Consider the following 21684-nt stretch of genomic DNA (forward strand, 5'->3'; position numbering starts at 1 on the left):
GACCAATAATGGGGTTGCAATAATGTAATATTATATTTTTATATTATATCATTTCTTATTAGTGTATTCTGTAAACCCTTACGAAAATTAACCATGGTTTTTTTTGTGGTACAAGTGCATTCTGCAGTACACCCTTGTGTACACTAGGCTATAACTGATCAACAGAATTAATTTTACAGCAAGTTTGAAATGCCTGCTTGACATGGAGTTGCTTATGGTAGGAATCATGCTGAGACTGGGACCCGTGTCACACTATCACTGACACACATATCAGCATGTTTAACACATCTGAATGTCTTTAAACTGTACATTTACAGAAAAAGACGATGTGAAATACGTTGATATTGTGTTATGATATTAAATATATCTGTGAATCTTTATACTTAAGTCAACCAAGGATGTCCAGTAGAGCTTACCACTTTATGAATCAAAATTGCGACAAATAACCAGAATAACATTGTATACAGTAGTAAGTGTTTTTTAAATCTAAGAAAGACAAAGTCTGCTTGTCAGAAAATGTTTATTTGCACTTACACATATGCATTCATATATTTTAGTAGTAGGCCTACTTAGACAATATTGCATGCATCATTAGCAATGTACGTATGCAGATGTTTGCCTGCACTCCCTTGGCTACATGTATTTATGCATGAAATCCAACATCGAAGGAACATCCAGCAGGCATCAGATTATTCTGAAATAAAGAAAAAAGTGAGGGTGAATCAGTAAAAATCAGTTCTTTAAAAAAAGATGTAGAAGAAGTGTTGTGCATAAGGCAACAGATGGATCCAGTTTTATTCTTAGATCTGAGAAACTGATGGGTATTGGTCAATGCAGAACAAGCCTGAGATTGAACCTTCTATGGGATGTATTCAAGCACAATGGCAGTTCATATTATCACTTTATTTGAGCAATAAGCTCGCTGACATAACACATTGGTATAACACTCAAAGAAAAATAAGATAAGATGTGAATGACCGAATACCCTGTTATGAACTGCAGTGCCTCTTTTCTATCTGAAGATTTGTCAATTGCTTATTTACATATATACATCAGATGGGTTTGACATGGCAGCGTGGTGATTTCATCTCAATCAATCAAGCGGCTGCATAAAAATGATTGACTTCCGAGATTTGGCCTGCTTGTTGACAAGCCCTGGCACAGGCTATAGACCAAACTGGCCGTTTGTATTACCTAACCCCATTCAAAATTATTAGCAGCGTGACTCACTCATGAAGGACAAATCATCATGTAAATAAATCAGGTCACTGTGGTAAACACTTTGAAATGGTCATGGCAACTGTGATACTGTACCCTTCACTTTTAATACGGTAGAACATTCTGCCCTTCCAAGCGAGTTGACTGCCACCACTTTGTACTCGCCGCTGTCTTCGTTCCCAACTCTAAGGATGTAGATGGAGCAGACTCCAAAAGCATTTGTGATGTAGTAGTTGTGGTTTGAATTGATGCATATCCCGTTATGATACCATCCGACGTGTGGTGTGGGGCAGCCACGAACAGCACAGGTCATGTAACACTGATATCCTTTCGGTGGAGCGTGGAGTTTCAGTGGAACCAGGATAGATGGTGGCCTTTCCAAAGAGCCCATGGCCGACACGTTTGAGGGTACGGAAACTAGATAAAACATGAATTTAAGTAAAATTTGATAGCACAATAGGGTAAACTGGTTATGGCTCTGCAACCTACCTCTGTTGCTGTTGAAGCCCCACGTTGGTGAATCTGAAGGGTCGGAAAGTCCTAGATCATTTTTTGCATAGACTCTGAAGTGATATTCTAGACCTGGTTGAATGTTGGTGGTGTAGGTTGTACTGAAAAGGTGGTCGGATATTGTGCGCCAAATGTGGGTGTTGGAGTTGTGTTCTGCGACCAGGTAATGCAGTCGGTCGTCATTCTTCTGGTCTGGAGATGGAGCCCATGTGATGATGACTTTACCATGAACCACCTGCTCCAGTTCCACTGGGCCTGGAGGTTTGGGTTCATCTGTGGCCACATTGAGAAGAAATAGTTATTAAATTCGGGGAAATATTTGTGGAATTGTTATTTGTACTTAGGTCAAATGATATGAAATATCTAGACTATACCTGCTACTCTGACCTCTATGTCAAAGCTGGTCTGCCCACTTGAGTTTTTCGCCACAATGGTGTAGACACCGGAGTCTGAGTACTTTGATGAGGGTACGACAAGCGTGGATGTGCCGTCAGTACTAATGATCTGGTTCCAGGGAGATACAGGTTCACCATTCTTTAGCCATTGAATTTCTGGCAGTGGGGAGGCCTGTATGTCGAATATCAACATTTTAAAGATTAAGCATCGAAGAAAATTCAGTAGACAGATGCAAAGTGTAAGATTTATTATGAAAGTATGAACCCTTACCTCATAATTGATTTTGATTCTGATGGAATTTCCTGACCTCACAACCATGAAGTCTTCAGGATCTTTGAAGTAGGGCTTCACTAAAATGTGATCAGCCATAAGCAAGTTACAAAATATTAGAAATTATGAAATGACCCGTGTCAAAATCGTTTTCAGACAATCTTACTTGGTAATCTGCCTTTAACTTACTGTTGGGGTTTTTAGCACAGACCATGACGGATGGAGCACTTGGTTCTCCAGCACCAGACATATTAATAGCTGATACTCTGAACTCATACTCAGACCCTTCAGACACATCCTTCACTGCATACTTCAGACCTGTGGGTAGCAGAGATCACTTTTTGCATAAATTTGGGGTCAGTTGTTGAATTGTCCTAGTTGGTTTTAAGATTCCAGACTCAGCAGTTTCCTAATAAAGTTGGAATTCAAACTTGGCTCTTGAAACTTGGTTATAATGTGACCCACTTATTTTTTTATAGCTGATCATAAATAACTTTTTTGCTTATAAATTGTTTTTCTTGTTTTAGGACAACCTAACTAGCTCCCCTTTGGTTTAAAATACCGTACCTTGAATAGGTTCATTGACCGGGTTTAAGGTCACCCATTGGTTGGTATCTTTTTTACATTTCTCCAGCAGGTAGCCCAAAATTTTAGTTCCTCCATCTTTCTCTGGTTGAGTCCATGTGAGGTTAATACAGTTTTTGAAAGCGCTGTTCACCTTTGGAGGGGCCGGTGGGCCAGGAAACACTGCCAACAGATTGTTCAAATATTAGATGACTTTGACAAGGCTCAATATAAAAAAACAGGCATGCAGTCTCTTACTTAAAGAGCCAGCCATGATTTTGTCAGTCTCCATCGACTCACTGATGCCCTCGAGATTCTCGGCGTAAATGCGGTAGGTGTACCTCTTGCCAAGGGACACACTTCTGTCTCTGAAGGTAAGATGGTTAGATAAAATATCACCAACCTTTTTCCATGTATTCTGCCCGACCTGTTGGCGCTCAATTATGTAGTTTGTCACTTCGGCGCCACCGTCATCTTTTGGAGGGTTCCATTTCAATTCAAGGACTGAGGATGTACTTTCATTTGTTTCTAGCGGGCCTTGCGGTGGACCTGGCTTATCTGTGAGGGGCAGAAATACAAGGCGTTTTAACTGCTGTAGTATGTGGAATATTAGCAGTTTGGTGAAGATTAAAATGCTAATATTATTCACCTAGAACAATAAGACTTGATACGGCTTCGATGGAACCGAAGGGGTTTTTGAGCTGTATTTTGATTTCTCCAGTGTCCGATCGCAGACAGTCTTTCATTTGAAGACGACTGTGGTTGGATTCCTTTAACACTTTTACCGAACCGCCGTCGTGAAGCTCAGAGCCCTTGTTAAACCATTTGATCTCCAGAGAGGCTTGAGGTGTAAATGACATTTTAAAAGATGCGCTCTGACCTGCTTTTACCATCACAGGATTGGAGAACTTTTGCCAGGCATCGGGATCGAATTCAGTAAGATCTGTAAAATACAGGAGCAATTTTTAGCAAAAATATTTTTTTAAATATACTTTCAAGTTTAAAAAGGAATACTGAACTTACCTCCAACTCTCACCGTGGCCTGTGTCCTGCAACCGTTCACCTCAAACTCATACAGACCTGCATCTGCGTCATTGCAATTCTGGATTATGAGTTTATGCGTGCAGCCATCTTTACAAATCATCACTCCATCTGTGGAAGTCAGCTGATGAATTTTGAACATGGATGTTATTCTGGTCAGCACATCCAGTCACATGTAAAGCTAACACATGCAGACATACCTTCTCTCCATTTTTATACCACACTCCATCAACTTTGTCAGTATTCAGTGTGCACACAAGCTCAGCAGACTTGCCACGGAGGGCGTTTATGTCTGACAACCCGTTTGCAAAGCCAACTTTACCATCTGAAAGGAAAACGTACTAATGGGTTACCGCCAATGCTAATCGACGTAACGTTTTTAAAATGGCAAAATATACAACAGGTACAATGTCATAAACATACCTGTACCATCTCCAGCAGTTCCACTAGATCCATCCACATCTGATTCCATGCCTCCCAACCCATCCGCTCCTAAATCTCCTCTCCCCATTCCGTGCTGCCCACTTGCATCATCGTTTATACCTTCACCTCCCAGTCCACTCTTCCCTCTTGCATCTCCTCCGCTACTGTCTCCAAAACCAAGATCTCCACTTCGATACCCTCCATCACCACTTCCATCCCCTCCGTCACCACTCCCATCACCACTTTTGGCTCTTCTGGCCGCTTCGTCGTTTTCTCTCTGCAGCCTAGCGTGCTCATCTGCCAGTCGTCTTGCACGATCATCGGCTCCGTCACTTGCACCACTTTGACCTTTCCCCCTGGCATTAGGATCCTCTATAGCAATACAACATTTGATCAATTAACATGTACAGTCTTGTAGAAGAATACAGTGGTGTATAAGAATTACATGAAATACCATCAACAGCAAGAGTGGCCCTGGACGATTTAATCCCAGCGATAGCTGTGTACACGCCCTTGTCTTCCAGTTTACAGTCCTTCACTGTTAATTTGTGGGTGAGCTTGTCCTCGGAGACTGTGATATTGTACTTGTCTCCATGTTTAACAGAGACGTCATTGGCGCACCAGGTGATTTGTGGTACAGGTCCGGATAGAATGCATTCAAACACTGCATCGTGTCCTTCAACGGCTTTAGCATCCTTTAGCATGCCGTTAAACTCCACATCCGGAACTGTGGGGGTAATTAGTAAAGTAGATGTTTACAGATATGATTAAAAGAAAGAAATGTTTGAATTTGTAATTCAAATGTTTGCTTACTTGTAAAGTTTGTTGAGAAAACGTTCACATCCTCAACGTCAACTTGGTATAATCCACCATCGTTCAGACTAACATTGTTGATACTAAACAAGTAATTATCACCAGTTTTCTTCATATTATGTTTTGAAGAATCATCTGATCCTTCTCCAAAGTCAAGCATATCACCGTTCTAGAAAACATTCAAGAGTTTGAGGTTAATGAGGTCATTTTTACGTTTAAATGTAACCAAAACAAAAATCCAACGTAAATTGTAAGATGCATAGTAACAAATTATTGCTTATATTTATAGACAAAAATGAATCAACGTGTTTCTTTGTTCAAAGAAGGGAATTTGTGTTTCTTTGACAAGTAGTTGAGCTTACTTTGTAGACATATATTTTACTGTTTGGGTCGTTGAGCTTCATATCAAACTCAAATTCAGCCCTGCCACTTGTATTTATTTCAATCGGTTTCATGTTGTCAACTTTCTCGACCACCTGAAGGACACAAATAAAAAAGTTGTACATTCTGACACTTAAAAACTTAGAAGCATTCAAAGTTTTTTGCAAAAATTGAGCGAACCTTTATTGATAAACCTGATATAAATTGACCAATTTTTGTAATGGTTTGTCTGTAATTTTAGAAGAATAAATCTTGAATAAATAAGAATAATCTTGAGCATCACCTTGGCTTGTTCATCCTCTCTCTCCTTTTTCTTCAGGTTAAGTTGTTTCAGCATCCAGCGATAATCTGTAACTCCAAACTCCCGACATATGCGCTCATAATCAGATTTTTTGGCGCTCAGCATCACTTCCCAGAATTTGGGATCAATCTCTCCCTCTTTCTTTGGTTTTTCTTTTCTCTTCTTGACAATTCTAGACAAAACGCAGCTCAGTTTGTCTCTTATAATTTTAATAGGAGGAACCACACGAGCACTGTTGTTTTTATCATAACACTTATCTTTATGAGAGCATTTGAGAAGATAAAGCAATTACTTTGTTTTCTTAAGCATTTTCCTGAAGTCTTCGGGATCATTTGTTTGGGCATCTTAAGAAACAACAAAGAATAACATTTAATTTCTTGAAATGATATTAAAATAAACTACAAAATGAAACAGTACAATGTTGTCCAGGACAAACCTGCTTGTGTTTTTTTGAATCCAACTAAAAGAAAGAGCAAAGAATAACAACAAGAATACCGCATAGAAAATACATTTTCTATCCAGATTAAATTCATTGATCTGTACTTTTTTTTCTCGAAGAAATTGAATCAGGTAATATTAAATATCAATATTTTATATCGTCTGGACCTATGCCTTGTCACATATACTGTATATGTATGGCCTACCTGACATGACACCTAGTGTAGCCGTGCACACGGCATTCCCGTATGAATTTGTGGCGAAACATTTGTACGTATCGGCTTGTTCTACCTTCACATTTGGTATCTGTTGTGGTGTGCAAAATGACGTTAAAAGTTATTCCTGTTAAGATATCAATCATTATTTTATAAAAAAATTTTTATTACAAATTGTGTCACTTTGTATGTTACCTCCAGAGTATGTTCTCTAGACCTTTGGTCATATTTTGTCTTATATAATTCGGGATCAGATGTGTCGCCCTTGTTGCGAGTCCACGTTACAGTCGGTGCTGGATCTCCACTCACGACTGCTTTGAAAATGGCCACTTTGCCTGCGGTAAAAAAAGATAAACATGTATTATAATTAAGTGTAATTTGTTGGTCTAATAACATCTGTAACAACATCTGATGCTTCCTGATGATTTTTAAATGGAGACTGCTTAAATGTAACAAAGCTGTCCCTGCAAAAATAAGTATACTACAAGTTTATTTTATTAAGTATACTTAAGAAAAGTATATTTTAAGTATACTTTATGTAGTAAATACTAGTACTTGTATACTTGTACTGTGAGTATACTACAAGTACAATATTTCAATAATACTTGGCACTAAAGTGGCCTGATTTTTTATTTACAAGTGTAGTTTTAAGTTTACTTTAAGTGTAACATTAGTAAACTTCGAGTATAGCTAGTTTACAACTATGTTTTCTGAGAAGTACATAAAAAAGAGAATGAAAGTATACTTTCTTATTTTTAGCTTTAAAAAGTATAATAATAATAGCACACTTGAATAAGCTTCTTTTTTTGTACGGGTAAGCATAGTTCATCTTTACCCTGTATAAAATTAAATAGTTGGACTTTAAACAACACAAAATTATCATAAAAATACCTTCTTGAACTGTAAGTGCCATGGGTTTCCTGGTGAAATCAGGTGTGGTTTTTCCACGAGGCAATTCCTTCACATACTGGGTGATCATAACACCCGGCATCCTTGACCTCTTCTTGATCTCCACTTGAAAGATATACACATTAGTCATTTAATTATATGTATTTTTATTATTAAACAATTTATTATTGTAGTTGTACATATACCACTCTATTGGACACACAGTGTATGCCTGTTCCTGATGGAAAAAACAACACAAATCCTATTGGTTTCCATTACAAAATACAATTAAAATGTAAAAAAGTACCAGTAAAGAAAAAGTGTTAAAGTAAAGTGTGTTTTAGATCAATTAGGATTCAATGGGGTTCTGTTCGTTCCCATCCACAGAGACCCAAAGAGACCATTACAGTTTCCATTTAAACCAGCAGCATGATTCCCATTATAAACATTAATACCATTAGAATTTCTGTGGGTGCTTCTGTTGTTGTTTTTTTCCAGCAGGGGTGTTATTCCCAAAAGAGCTGGAATGGCAGATGTTGTTTTCAAAAGCGATTTATTCAAATTGGCCACATGAGGGCGTTGTACCCTTTTAAGTTTGAAGCAAAACAAATAAAAGGGATACAGGACCCTAAAGCAAATCTAGCCTAATAACCATTCAAACACCTCATGCGCTTGCCTGGTGGAACTGTAAGAGGACATTATTATATTACAGTGGTTAAATATACTCCAAAAATTACAGCTGGTAATGTAATGGCTTCAAGGCTTGATAAGCGTTTCACATGTGTTCTGGCAATGTAGACATTCAATACAGGTGTATTCACTTGTCTCTTAATGTATTTGACTGGAACTGGATTTAAATGTACACTTTAAAAGTGCTGGGTTGTTTCAACCCAATGTGAACTAACCCATCCATTGGGTTTAAGTTAATCTATACTGGGTCGTTTAAACTCATGGTTGGGTCAGATATGGACATTTTCTAGGTTAATTTAAACCTATGTTTGGGTTTGTTTATATAGTTTACTCAACCAATGGCTGATGCAAAACATTTTGTGTGTAAATGACTGCACTGCATGTTCGTCTTTGCAAACTACAATGTATTGACCCAAACACAGCTTACCTTTATCAGTGGGAATCTCTGCAGGTTGAGACATGTCCAAAATGTTAATTCAACGTTGTTCCAGTAGTCAACAATATAAGGCTGTCTAAATAATAAAATAAAATAATAAAAAATATGAATTCATTTTATTAAAAAAGTTTAATATTTCAATAGGGCTGTTTAACGATTACGATTAATCGCATCCAGAATAAAAGTTTGTGTTTACATGATACTGTGTACTGTGCATATTAATTTTCTATTTATAAACACATACACATACTGTATGTACATACATAAATGTAAAAAAAATCAATAAATGCTTATAAATAATTTAAATGATTTAAATATTATATATATGCAAATATTTCCTAAATATATACAGGTACGTGTATGTGTTTATAAATACGAAATAAATAAGCACAGTACACAGACATATAATATGTAAACGCAAGCTTTTATTCCGGATGTGATTAATCACGATTAATCGTTTAACAGCCCTATATTCAAAAAACAAACATAAACATATTTGACTTTTATAGAGACTTCTGTTTGAAATTGTGCGTGCGTGGGGCTTCCATGTGGAAACAAAACGCTAAAGAAAAATTGCAACAAATCAAGTAATAAAATACAATCATCATTTTGGCTGGAAAAATAAGTTATTCATTATTTTTAGCACATGCACGATAAACAGCAGTAGCTAGGATTCTTGTGAATGTAAAGCTATGCCATAAAATTGACATTTATGCACATGGCGGATGCTTTTATCCAAAGTGACTTACAGTGCATTCACATTATACATTCTTTATCAGTATGTATGATCCCTGTGGATCAAACCCATGACCTTTGCGTTGCTAGCACAATGCTCTACCAATTAAGCAGGAACGTGTTAAGTCTGATGGATCTCAGGTATTAAAAGAACGTGTTGCATTTACACAACGGACTATTACTGAGTCTTATCGATAAAACACTAGATGTGTCCTCCATCATTCAGCGCAATAACACCTCCTGCATTTCTCAAACAATCTCGACTTTAAATGAGGTTAGATGAGATCTCGAATCTCACCGAGCAGGTACACAACACGCCCCTCGCCTGAAGTGTAATTAAAGGTGTTCCTAAACTCACCCGTCTTGCTCTTAATGGCCTCTCTTAACGGAAGATACACGAGTCTGTGACCTTCAAAAAGTCAGCCAATAAAGATATATTAAGAATTTGATGTCTCCGCATACAGAGTAACGCGAGACTGGCAGTTAAACACTTAATGACGTTCTTAGATTCGCAGGCTCCTCAGCCATGCTTTCACAAGGCCAAAGGGGAAAGAAACTGTTATCCGACGTTTGACAGATCGCAGACGAACAAAACAACATTGTGTGATCGCCATGGCAACTCGTCTATTCAGATTGCTCTCGAGCGCGAATACTGGTAATAATCTGTCAGCCTACATCAATACCAGAAAGATGTGACACGTTCGTCTTGTGTTTAGTAAATGCGTTTCGCCGAAAAACATTCCAAATAACCTTCACCAACCTCCAGTAAAAGCCCGCTATGATGCGTCTTGTAATAATAAGATTAACATTAGTCACTTGCTCTTGATGGTTTTGGAGTCAATCCGTACAAAAGTCTTTCCAAAAGTCTCCTGTTTCTCTTAATCTGTCTATCTGTCTGTCTGTCTCTCACTCTTGTACAAGAAACACGTAGTGGAACAAAGCCACATGCTTTGAAAACCAACCAATGTATGTATATAAAACAGCTTTTGCTAAAGGACAATTCACGTTAAGATATTACAAATGATTCACTATTTTGTTGTTTTTCAGTAAAACTATCTAGACATCTTTACAACATGACATATAAATTGTTTTAAGAAAATGCAATCTAAATTAAGTTTGTTTTCTTACTTTATTGGCAAGACGGTTTGTATTTTAAATAAATCTCACAAATTTTTCTTAGATTTATGCCGAAAACAAGAAAAAACAAATTGCCAGTGGGGTAAGAACAATTACCTCATTTATAATCTCCCACAACAGGTTTCGCTTCTCAAGTCAATCGATGTTGTTTCAAAGATGTTTACTGGAAATCAAGACAAAAAATATTGGTTTTGCATTTGGATTATGTATAAAAAGGCACAAACTTGTTGGCGCCGTAGCCCAAAAATGAATAAGTAACAAATAATAAAATGAAAGTTTTAATAGAAGTTATGTCATTCATAACACATAACTAAAGCCATCAGGTGGTGTGGTGTAGCGATAAGATGGTGTGAATACAAATGACTACTGAGTGATCTGTCAATTTCTGATAATATTCTGTTTCCTTTTTTTAATGAAAATGAATAAACTCACCTTTAAATGTGACCGCTGGCTCTGCGTCAATCTGGCGTGTTCTCTGAAGAACATTGGTGGAGCGAATGCAGTTGAATCAATCAGCTGTCACATTATAGCTTTTATTTGGACAGCTCAGGGGAGGGCTTCCAGCCCCCATATTCATAGTCATATATCATATTTATATTGTCGTTGTGTATGATGTTTTATCCATTATAGAAAGGAATGATGTTGAATTTGGACCGTTTACCAAATCATTTTTTAATGATCTCAGTCATGTTGATCTGTTGAGTTGGTGCTGGTCTTGCTACTGAAAGGTCTGTCACCATCACATGTGAATTCATTTCATGCGTGTAAATTTAATGTAATGTTAATTATTATTGGATCCACATTAATGTGTCACATCGGGTTCCCAAACTTAGTCACATTTTCAATGGCCTTTCCATTTACAGTAGGATGACGATTCTTTTGTAACATGACCGGACATATTGCATGTTTATTGGACGATTCAATTCTATCTAAAATGCCTCTTAAAACAGTGCCATTAGTTGCCGGCTTATCAACTGTTTTCCGAATCGAATGATATTGGGTGTAAGGTGATTTTCCTCCCTACATCTTGTGATATATCCAAATATAAAGCCTTTACGGATACATTTACAGTATTCAGGGGCTTATGCCGATATGAAACTCCTGGCCTTGTAAAAAATATATATTCGTGTGGCTTAAGGGTAGGTTTCGTTTTACATTGACATGGGTTTACCAGGCTTGACGTGCCCAGACAGCTTGTCTAAGACTCCGGAGCCGGGCAGATGTGCTTGGGTGTAGCCTGGAGACTCTCTGGACTCCGGGAACACAATAAACACAAACTTCACCCTGTGACACGAAATAGCTCCTTGTACCACAGAGCAAGCTGCAAAGTGAGAAGGCTACATAATTGGCATCACTTTTTTGCGCAAATATGCTTTACTAATCCAAGGCCTGTGCATATGAAGAACGATAACTATAAAGATGTAAAGTTGAAAAAAATCGTTTTAAAAGTAAGATAAAAGCAGAGTCAACACCACAACTACAATTATAAAGAGGATCAATATATGGTTGGGATCACTTGGAGATTTAGATTTTAGCTGATGAACGATGAAACATTGACAGCCAATCAAAGTCCATTCAAATTTAAAGGACTTGCGTTATAAAAAGTATGACATCGTTGTCCTTTGCTGTGGACGCTGATATAATACAACATGATTAACTTTATAGTTGCGGTTACTGGTGTAATGGGCCTTTATTCTTCAAAAGCTTTTGACCTAAAAGTGAAATAAATTATCAATCAAAGCCATCTAATAGAGTGCCACAGGGATGATGTGTTTTGGTAGGCCAACCCGGAAGTTAGCGGCACACTTGTTCCCTCCCATAGATCACAAAAATAAGCTTTGTGATTACAAGTGTTTATGATACTTAGGCTGCGTTCACATTTGACTTTTGACAAGAAAAGGTTGACGATGGTGCTTTTTTAGTAAAAAAAGCTTACAGCTTGGTCACAAATAGCAGCTGCCAATCACTTCGGAGGCAGCGTTTGTGCACGAAGGCAGCTTAGCTTCATAGGCAGCGTAATGGAAGTCGTCTTTGCAGTATCCAATCTTATATTTAAAAACGATAATATATATTTTTAGCTAGAAATGCAATCAAAAGTTATTGAAAGTGAAAATTGAACTTTATTTAATTAAACAAAACTTGGGCTGTGTTCAAAATATCGATATGGCGATACATCGTCATGAGCTCCTGACGATGCGCGCATCGATACATCTGCCTCTTTATCAAGCAACACTTTTGAAATTAGCCAATTATTATGCAAAAAATATTGTGTAACAATGATTAGTGGTGTAAAGGAGCTGATCGGAGTTTATCTGTGTTCCGTACGGATAAACTCCGGTCTCTAACGATTCTATATGCATGTGACCCGCGTATTAACTGTAAAGATTCACCATCATAAAGTGAAAGTTTAGGCGCGCGCCTATCCCAGACGCTACGATATTTTCAAACCTGTTTGATATTATCGCCAAGTGATCTCGTTGTGCGTGACGCTGTGGAACTAATCCAGCCAATCACAGCGCAGAAGGTTTGCGTCAAATTATTGCGTTGAGGAATTAAAAACTGCTGGCATATATTCATTAACATTACAGAGCGTGTTAAATGGCTAGTATAACAGATAGTTTATATATTTATATATTTTAGATATTTAGATATCCTAAAGCAACAAGTCTGTATAATGGAATATAGAAAACACTTTAAAAACACTTCAATGTTTCACGCTCCATTCCAGTGGATGGCGGAAACGCACCAACAATCCATTTGCAATCCACCATCAAACTAGAAGTGTTCACGATGTGGGAGGTTTTATCGCTGTTGGTCCTTGACCAAAGTCTTGTTGTTAGTTCACTTTGTCTGCGTTGTGTTGTGTAGTGTGCGTGCTGCTACAAGAAGATGAAGGATGACAAGAAACCTTGTTGTGTAGTGTAAGTGCCATAGCAATTCAAGTAGTCTCACTGTCCCATAGTGTCAGCTCGGCTTAAGATAGAACTCGCCAGTAATGTTTTTAGGGCGGGGCTTAGTGAAGAGTCAATTCAAATAGAAAGAATGGACAGTACCTCGTAATAGACTTTGATTCTGATGGAATTTCCTGCTCTCACAAACATGAAGTCTACAGGATCTTTGAAGTAGGGCCTTACTGCAAATGAATAGTCGGAAGGCTTGTGAATGCTTATTCTGAAATGTAGCTTAAAATCTGTTTTAGGAAAATGTTTTTTTTTAAATATAACATATTATGAACAGAACTTACTGTTGGGGTTTTTAGCACAGACCATGACGGATGGAGCACTTGATTCTCCAGCTCCAGACATATTAATAGCTATTAATATACTGCATACTTCACACCTGTGCCAACCAGAGATCACTTTCTGTCACTGTCATCACAAATACCATTATCAGCATAACAATTAAAATAAAATTTGGCTGTCACAATATAAGATTTTCACTGCACGATTATCATGGCCAAAAGAATTCATGATAATGATATATCGTAATATCTACTGAACAGAAACAGTTGGTAACCTTGTCAATATGTTAAATGTGTGCAAAACCACCACCTCATATTTTAGAGTGTCAATATGATATTGGTGCAGAATTATTCTCAATATTACCAAATTTGTAGTATTTACACAAAATCACGGCTATAAATATCATGATTATTGTCAATACCGGTATAATGCAACAATAGAGAAACTACATATTTTTGGTGTTGTCTCAAACTTTTGGACTACTGTTATCCCCTAGGATAAAATAAAACTGTAAAAGGAACTGTGGCACAATGTGTATCAACATATAGGAGACATTGTGCAGATTCAGGTTCGAATCTGATATTCTGGGCCAATTTAACCTCCCTTTTAACATTTTTCTCTACTCTCTACTCTCTACTGTCCTGTAGATTAAAGGCAAAAAGCTGATAAATAAAATAAAAAAAACATAAATAACTAGTAACCAATTACAGCTGCGATTATCCTGTATGTGAAATGTTCAGTTTTTCCACGAGGAGGTATCAAAGAAAATCAAAGCGGGCCTTTAATCATGGATGAGATTGTGTTGCATTAATTCCATTAGTGGACAGCATCATCTCAAGACACTTAGACGCCTTTGATATCAATGTGTTCTTGAAATATATGAAATGTCTGGATGCTGCATTTGCGGGGTGTAGAAATTACAAGATCACCACAGCATAAATGCAGTTGTAGTTTAGGGGAAACTTTTAAAACCAATGTAGTTTTTAGTTCATGAGACATTTGGGTTGGCGGTTTGGTAGGTGAGGGAGCTCTTACAAAAAATAAAAACAGATATGAAAACGGATAGAGAGGAGACAAGCTAGCTGATTTGAGGGTTGTTTGAGACCTGATACCCAAAATATGAATTAATACCATTTTAAAATAATAGTATTATTACAGTTAGGGCCATAAATATTTGGACAGAGGCACATTTTTTGTTATTTTAGCTGTGTATCAATATGTTTTCGAGTTACAGTTTTATAATAGATATTGTCTTAAAGTGCACACTCTCAGTTTTATTTAGAGTGTATTCACATCCAGATTAGCTGAAGGTTTTAGGAATTACAGCTCTTTAATATGAAGTTCCCCCCTTTTTCAAGGGACCAAAAGTAATTGGACAGTTGAATAAAAAGCGGTTTTATTCACATGTATGGGCTTTTCCTTAAATAATTTTGTCATAAATGAAGCATGTTAAAGGTCTGGAGTTGATTCTACATGTGGTGTTTGCATTTGGAAGCTGTTGCTGTGAACCCTCATCATGGGGTTCAGGGAGATCTCCATGCAAGTGAAACAGACCATAGTTAGATTTTAAAAACACTACACATCCGTCAGAAAGATGCCAGGAACATTAAGAGCGGCCAAATCAACAATTTGGGACATTCTGGGGGGAAAAAAACACACCGCTGAGCTCAGTAACAAAACAATCCTAGGCGTCCATATGAGATCAAAGTGGTGGATGATGACATTATCCTCTCCATGATGAAGAAAAACACCTTCACAACATCCGGACAAGTGAAGAACACTCTCCAAGAGGTAAATATGTCAATGTTTGTCAATCAAAACAATAAAGAGAATACAAGGAAAAAATAGAGAGGGTTCACAACAAGGTGCAAAAGCCTCAAGAATAGGATGGGTACATTAGACTTCTGAAATAGCCGAACAAGCTCTAGAAAGCATTTTTTTGGAGAGATCAAATTAATTTCAGCCTGCATAAGACTAAAAAGAATAAAAGATATGGAGAAGGCTTGGAATATCTCATGATATGAGCATACAACATCTTCAGTAAAATAGTGTTCAGGCAGTGTGATTCCATTTCCATGCATGACGTCCTCAGGCACTGGGTCACTGGTGTTTTTTTGGTGATGTAACAGAAGACAGAAGCATCCGGATTAATTCTTCACTTGTCTGGAAGTTGTGAAGATGTTTTTCTTTATCATGGAGAGGATAATGTCATCATCCACCACTTTGATCTCATATGGACACCTAGGATTGTTTTGTTACTGAGCTCAGCGGTGTGTTTTTTTTCCCCCAGAATGTCCCAAATTGTTGATTTGGCCGCTCTTAATGTTCCTGGCATCTTTCTGACGGATGTGTAGTGTTTTTAAAATCTAACTATGGTCTGTTTCACTTGCATGGAGATCTCCCTGAACCCCATGATGTGGGTTCACAGCAACAGCTTCCAAATGCAAACACCACATGTAGAATCAACTCCAGACCTTTAACATGCTTCATTTATGACAAAATTATTTAAGGAAAAGCCCATACATGTGAATAAAACCGCTTTTTATTCAACTGTCCTATTACTTTTGGTCCCTTGAAAAAGGGGGGCGCTTCATATTAAAGAGCTGTAATTCCTAAATCCTTCAGTTAATCTGGATGTGAATACACTCTAAATAAAGCTGAGAGTGTGCACTTTAAGACAATATCTATTATAAAACTGTAACTCGAAAACATATTGATACACAGCTAAAATAACAAAAAATGTGCCTCTGTCCAAATATTTATGGCCCTAACTGTATATTATATTATATTACAATAAAAAATACACACAAAAATGCTGTCATTTTCAACCCAGTGTTGGGTCAAAAGGTGATGAACCCAACCGTTGTGTTGTAACTTAACCTACACTGGGTTGTTTCAACACAAAATTCTGGGTTGTTTTAACCCATTGTTGGGTCAAATATAATACTGTCAGCACAGATTGACGTTTTAAAGATGAATCTAACCATCACTGGCACAAAAGAAGATCAACATACAAACATACTATTTGTGTAGTAGTTACCTCTTTTTGTGTTTCATAGACAATATAAGAACAATAAAAACAAGTAAATAATAATAACAGACATTTTGGGTGCACAATTTCCATGCAGCTTCTCACTTAGAGCTCCAGCCATGATTCCCTCAGGGTTCTCCGAGTAGCTTCTGTAGATGTATTTCTTTCCATGGGCAACGTATCTATCTCTTAAGGACAAGCGGTCAGCTGAACCATTCCACACATTCTTCCACATATTCTGGCCGACCTGCTGACGCTTCACCAGATAGTTTGTCACATCCGAACCTCCGGTGTCACCCGGTGGCTTCCATTTCAACTCAATTACAGACGATGAGCTGTCTGTCACTTCTATCGGGCCTTGCGGTGGCCCGGGCTTGTCTGTAAGGAGTGTTTGAAAAACATGTTTCAATTCAATGTGACCGCATGAGTTAATATAGCATAAGGAAATGTGATAAATATTTATAGCTTATACATATTTATTCCAGAATGTGAAATACAGTTGAATAGAAACATACCAAGCACAATGAGCCTAGAAAAGTACCGAAAGGGTTTTTAAGATGGATTTTAATTTCCCCAGAGTCGGATTGCCGACAGTCCTTTATCTGGAGACGGCTGTGGTTTAGATCTTTGACTATTTTTATGCTGCCACCGTCCAAAAGCTCAGAGCCGTCCTTAAACCAGCTGATCTCCAGTGAATCTTGTGCTGGGAATGGCATTTTGAAGGAAGCGCTTTGGCCAACTTTCACTACCACACTTTTGGAGAAATTGTGCCGATCATCAGGGTCAAACTTGGGAAGATTTTCCGATTATTTAGATCACAAAATATTAGGGAATAATCATAGATGTGAATATTTGAAGTATGGATTATACAGCCATGGAAAAAGTTCAAAGACACTATTCCAAATTTTCATTTAATCAGCTTTTTTTTTTAGATGTATTGTGGTCATTCCAGTCCAGTGTCTGTTGAATTTCAACAAAATCACACCTCAGGAGTGACATAAAGTCATCCAACAGCAATGTGAAAGACTGACAGCATGACAAGACACATGAAAGCTGAGATAAAAAATTGAGGTTATCACATAAAAAAATGAATTTTGAACTTTTCCTAAATACATGTAGAAATATGACTGTTGTATTGCTCAAAAGTGAACATAAACTTGTTTTCTTTGCAGTATTTGAGGTCTGAAAAAATACAAAGCATCTTTTCTGTTATTTTCACCTGTTTCTCCAGATTTCATTTTCTGCAAATAAATGCAAACAGAAACAATACTTTTATTTGAAATTTGGGAGAAATATTGTTTGTAGTTTACAGAATGAAAAAAATATATTTAACCTAAACACATACCTATAGTAAAATGTAAAATATTTAAATTATTTTGAAATGTCTCATAAATAAAATGTGCCTTTAAAAGAGAATGCTATAATTTAGCCTTGTAAAAACAAAATGTTGAATGCATGTAGATCTCTTTGGATAAACGTGTGTGCTAAATGAATAAATGTAAACGTAAAAAAAAACATCCAGTATCTCCAACTTTCTTGCACTCATTCACTTCAAACCGATACTGTCCTGAATCTGAATCTTTGCAGCTTTTTATTTTTAACTCTTGTGTTCCTCCGTCCTTAGATATGACCACGTCATCATTAGAGGACAACTAGTCAAAGTAAACAGGTGAGATGCAAGTTATAATTAAGTAATTTTTTTAATTCATAATTGCTCATTTTGATTTATCATTTGTTCACCTTCTCTCCATCCTTAGACCAGACGCCATCAACGCTGTCAGTGCTCAGTTTACAGGTAAGTTCAGCTGGTTTACCACTGACAGCATAAACATCTGAAAGTACACTGGTGAAGTGAAGCTGATCTTCTAAAACTAATCCAGAGTTGGTGACATAATGATATTTAAAGAGACAGTTCACCAAAAATGAAAATTCATCATTAATTCACCCTCCTGTCATTCGAAAGCGGTGTGACTTTCTTTCATCTGCAGAACACAAAAGAAGAACGTTGGTAAGCAAACAAAACTGGACCCCGTTGACTTCCATTGTATGAACACAAAACGACAGTGATATTTCTCAAAATATCTTCTTTTGTGTTTCACATTCAAATAAAGGTTTTGAATGACATGAGGGTGTTTAAAGTGCGGGTTCGTGTCAGACAGTGTCAGAATTTACTGCAGCTCATACACAACGCACAGAAATTGCATAATAAAAAAATTGCATCAAGCAATAAACAATAGTCGGGCATCATGCATTTTCCAAGATTAAAGCGTTTGGCTTGTTAATCACGGAGTCGCCAAATGGAAGCTAATGAATAAGGTTTAGATAGTTATTAATCAACACTCGCTTAAACTGCCTAAATGACTCTTCTCCTCCCCATACACACTATTCATCTTGTTAGTTGAAGCTGTAGACAATAATTACTGTGCCGTCTCCTCGCTGATATCATTCATAGAGTGCCACACTGTGGTTTAACACCAACACGGCAGAGAAATACTGGTGACACTTCACTTGCTCCTATTATTTAAAGCCAACGTACTGAAGATGATTTTAATAACTTTTGAGGAGGCAGGCTTTCTTTATAAGAAGTACAGATCTTACCGCATCAGAAACTGCAGTCACACCACCGCTGTCTGAAGCATTGTCTCCAGAAAATCCTGCAGATTTTATTCCTGCATTGCATGGGAAAATGATGGACACTTGCTTACATTTATGCTTGTCTTTCAATCTAGGGGGCTTAAACGCTGGTATTATCTTTGCATATAAATATAAATAGATGAGATGTATGAATGACTATCAATTTGAACAATCATTGGACAAGGCAAGGCATTAAAGGTGTGCTGAACTGGCCGTTTCTATTATTTTATACTGTTGTCTGAGGCGTACTTATGACATTCGTGTGGTTTTTACATTTGAAAACATCAAAATCAATAAGTAATTTTTTAGCTATTTTCTACCCGGGTTTTGAGGCCGGATGGAGAAACGCTCTTTTTTAATGGGCGTGCCGCATTGAAGACTTGGAAGTAAACGCCCACTGCTATGATTGGATAGCAGTTTGCATAGTGAACTTAGTTGGAGCCTTCTACATTATCAGGACATATCAAGCGATCTCCAACAAAGCAATAGTGAAGCTTAGTACAAATATGTTTTACTCACATAAGATTGCTGCGCCATTCCTGTCGGATCCAATATTGACGGCACAGCACTGCTTTTTCATTTTAGTCTCTCTGCAAATTCAGCGCCTTGTTCACAAAGGAATCCAAATGAAGCGAACAAATGCTTAATGTTTCACCCACGTGAGCAGGAACGTACTTAAAAATAAACTTCAACCACGCATTCCTAATATCAGAATGCGAAGGAAGCGACTGTGTTCTTCCACAACCAGGCGCTGCACAATGTTGCATGTTTGTTGCAGCTATAAAAACAGTCTGTGATGAGAAACAGACGTCAGGTGAGGTGAACAACACTTCTGCATCTTCTGTAAATAATGACGGAGCACAGAAAGAGAGCAGGGGAGGATCTGAAGACACGGGATATGTTAAAGGTTTACAATCTGTTACTAAGACTGGAGGAAAATAACACAGGGAAAGGTACAGTATGAGAACTCAATTGATCTGTTATACAGTAGCTTTAATTCGAAATAGAAAGTTCACCAATGAATTTCATTTATTCACTCTCGTGTCATTCAAAACTCTTTGTTCCGTGCAACACAAAAGTAGGTATTTTGAGAAATGTCTTAGTGGTTTTGTGTTCATACAATGGAAGTCAATGGGGTTCAATGTTGTTTGGTTAACAACGTTCTTCAAAATATCTTCTTTTGTGTTCTGCAGAAGAAAGAAAGTCATACAGGTTTGGAATGACATAAGGATGAATTATGAATTACATTTTTTAGATTTTTAATGAACTATCCCTTTAAAGGGGCAATGACTTAAGACCTCAATTTTAACCCGAGCTTTTGTTATATAAGAGGGAATCGTATTCAAGCGAACATCCTGTAAGTGTCAGAACTGAAAACGCCTTTGTTACTGAAATTACAACTGTTATTGACACCAGGCTCAGTGAACGCCAGGTCCTGGAATGCACCTATCTATGACGTCATTGATAGGTTGAACACCGCCTCCACAGAAAAATATCAATGACTACTTCTCTAGCCCCGCCCACTGGTTCGCAAATGACTTTAGCCACACATAGTACACACTCCCGTGTGATTTGTGATGATTGACAAACTGGTAACCATAGCGACATATTTTTCGGCTAAAGATTCATTTTGTCCTTCAGTTTAAATTAAAATAAATTTACCCGAGAAGCAAAATGACTTTTTTAGTAAGTCTTGTTTACTGAAACATTAAGTGAGGTTATGCCTAAAACAAGAAACAATTGGGGGTTGTGAAAAAACACAATATTTATATATATATATATACTATAAATACTTTTAATTTAAGTAAAAACTGATTTTGGTACATATTCAGAAAACAAAACATAATATTTCGAGTCGTTTGCTTCTCATGTATGGGTAGTAAACAAAGAAACCATAAATGTGTCCTATGGTGTCACAGCAAAAAAAAAACAACTAGCGATAAATATAAATATTTCTTTTTCTATTTTTCTATTATAAATATAAAATAATATAAAATAATATATTTTGTTGTTGCTATGTGACACCATAGGACATTTGTCAACTACCCGTATATGTATTTAAGTATTTAAGAATGTTTTGATATTTGTACTGGAAAACAAGATAAAAATATTAAGTAAAATTTCTTTATTAACATTGTTCGAGACCAAACAGACCAATAGCACAAATGATAAAGCACCGTATTGTGATAATTCCAAATATTTGTAAGAGAAGTAAAAGCAGACCTTCTTGAATGGTGAGAGCGATGGGTTTGCGGATAAATCCGGATGGCTCTTTCCTTCTGGAAGCTCCTCCACAAACTGTGTGACCATCACCAGAAGCA

At 37.1% G+C, this 21684-nt stretch overlaps 1 protein-coding gene and 1 pseudogene across 1 annotated transcript; both read right to left on the minus strand.

Annotated features, from left to right (window-relative positions):
- Window positions 1-624: 624 nt before the first annotated feature.
- igfn1.4 (immunoglobulin like and fibronectin type III domain containing 1, tandem duplicate 4) lies at window positions 625-8598 on the minus strand. Its single transcript, XM_057337799.1, has 22 exons — window positions 8576-8598; window positions 7462-7584; window positions 6766-6905; window positions 6562-6661; window positions 6354-6377; window positions 6210-6261; window positions 5900-6089; window positions 5598-5711; window positions 5236-5404; window positions 4877-5149; window positions 4423-4794; window positions 4200-4324; window positions 3982-4123; window positions 3608-3901; window positions 3217-3516; window positions 2962-3141; window positions 2584-2712; window positions 2395-2474; window positions 2103-2295; window positions 1708-2001; window positions 1315-1635; window positions 625-694 (listed from the first exon to the last, which is right to left on the minus strand). Exons 2-22 carry the CDS (start codon window positions 7559-7561, stop codon window positions 690-692), a joined length of 3597 nt encoding a protein of 1198 aa, XP_057193782.1. The 5' UTR covers window positions 7562-7584; window positions 8576-8598; the 3' UTR covers window positions 625-689.
- Window positions 8599-9594: 996 nt separating this feature from the next.
- Window positions 9595-21673, minus strand: LOC130556617 (immunoglobulin-like and fibronectin type III domain-containing protein 1; annotated as a pseudogene).
- Window positions 21674-21684: the final 11 nt, after the last annotated feature.

The sequence above is a fragment of the Triplophysa rosa genome, linkage group LG7 (genome assembly GCF_024868665.1).
Source record: "Triplophysa rosa linkage group LG7, Trosa_1v2, whole genome shotgun sequence".
Taxonomy (NCBI): Eukaryota; Metazoa; Chordata; class Actinopteri; order Cypriniformes; family Nemacheilidae; genus Triplophysa; species Triplophysa rosa.

Coding starts and splice junctions, on each gene's coding strand:
- igfn1.4 (XM_057337799.1), bottom strand. CDS start 7,561: ATGCCGGGTGTTATGATCACCCAGTATGTGAAGGAATTGCCTCGTGGA. Junction 6,090..6,209: donor AAAATGCTTAAGAAAACAAA/GTAATTGCTTTA, acceptor CGTTTTGTCTAG/AATTGTCAAGAAGAGAAAAG. Junction 2,002..2,102: donor CATAGAGGTCAGAGTAGCAG/GTATAGTCTAGA, acceptor ATGTGGCCACAG/ATGAACCCAAACCTCCAGGC.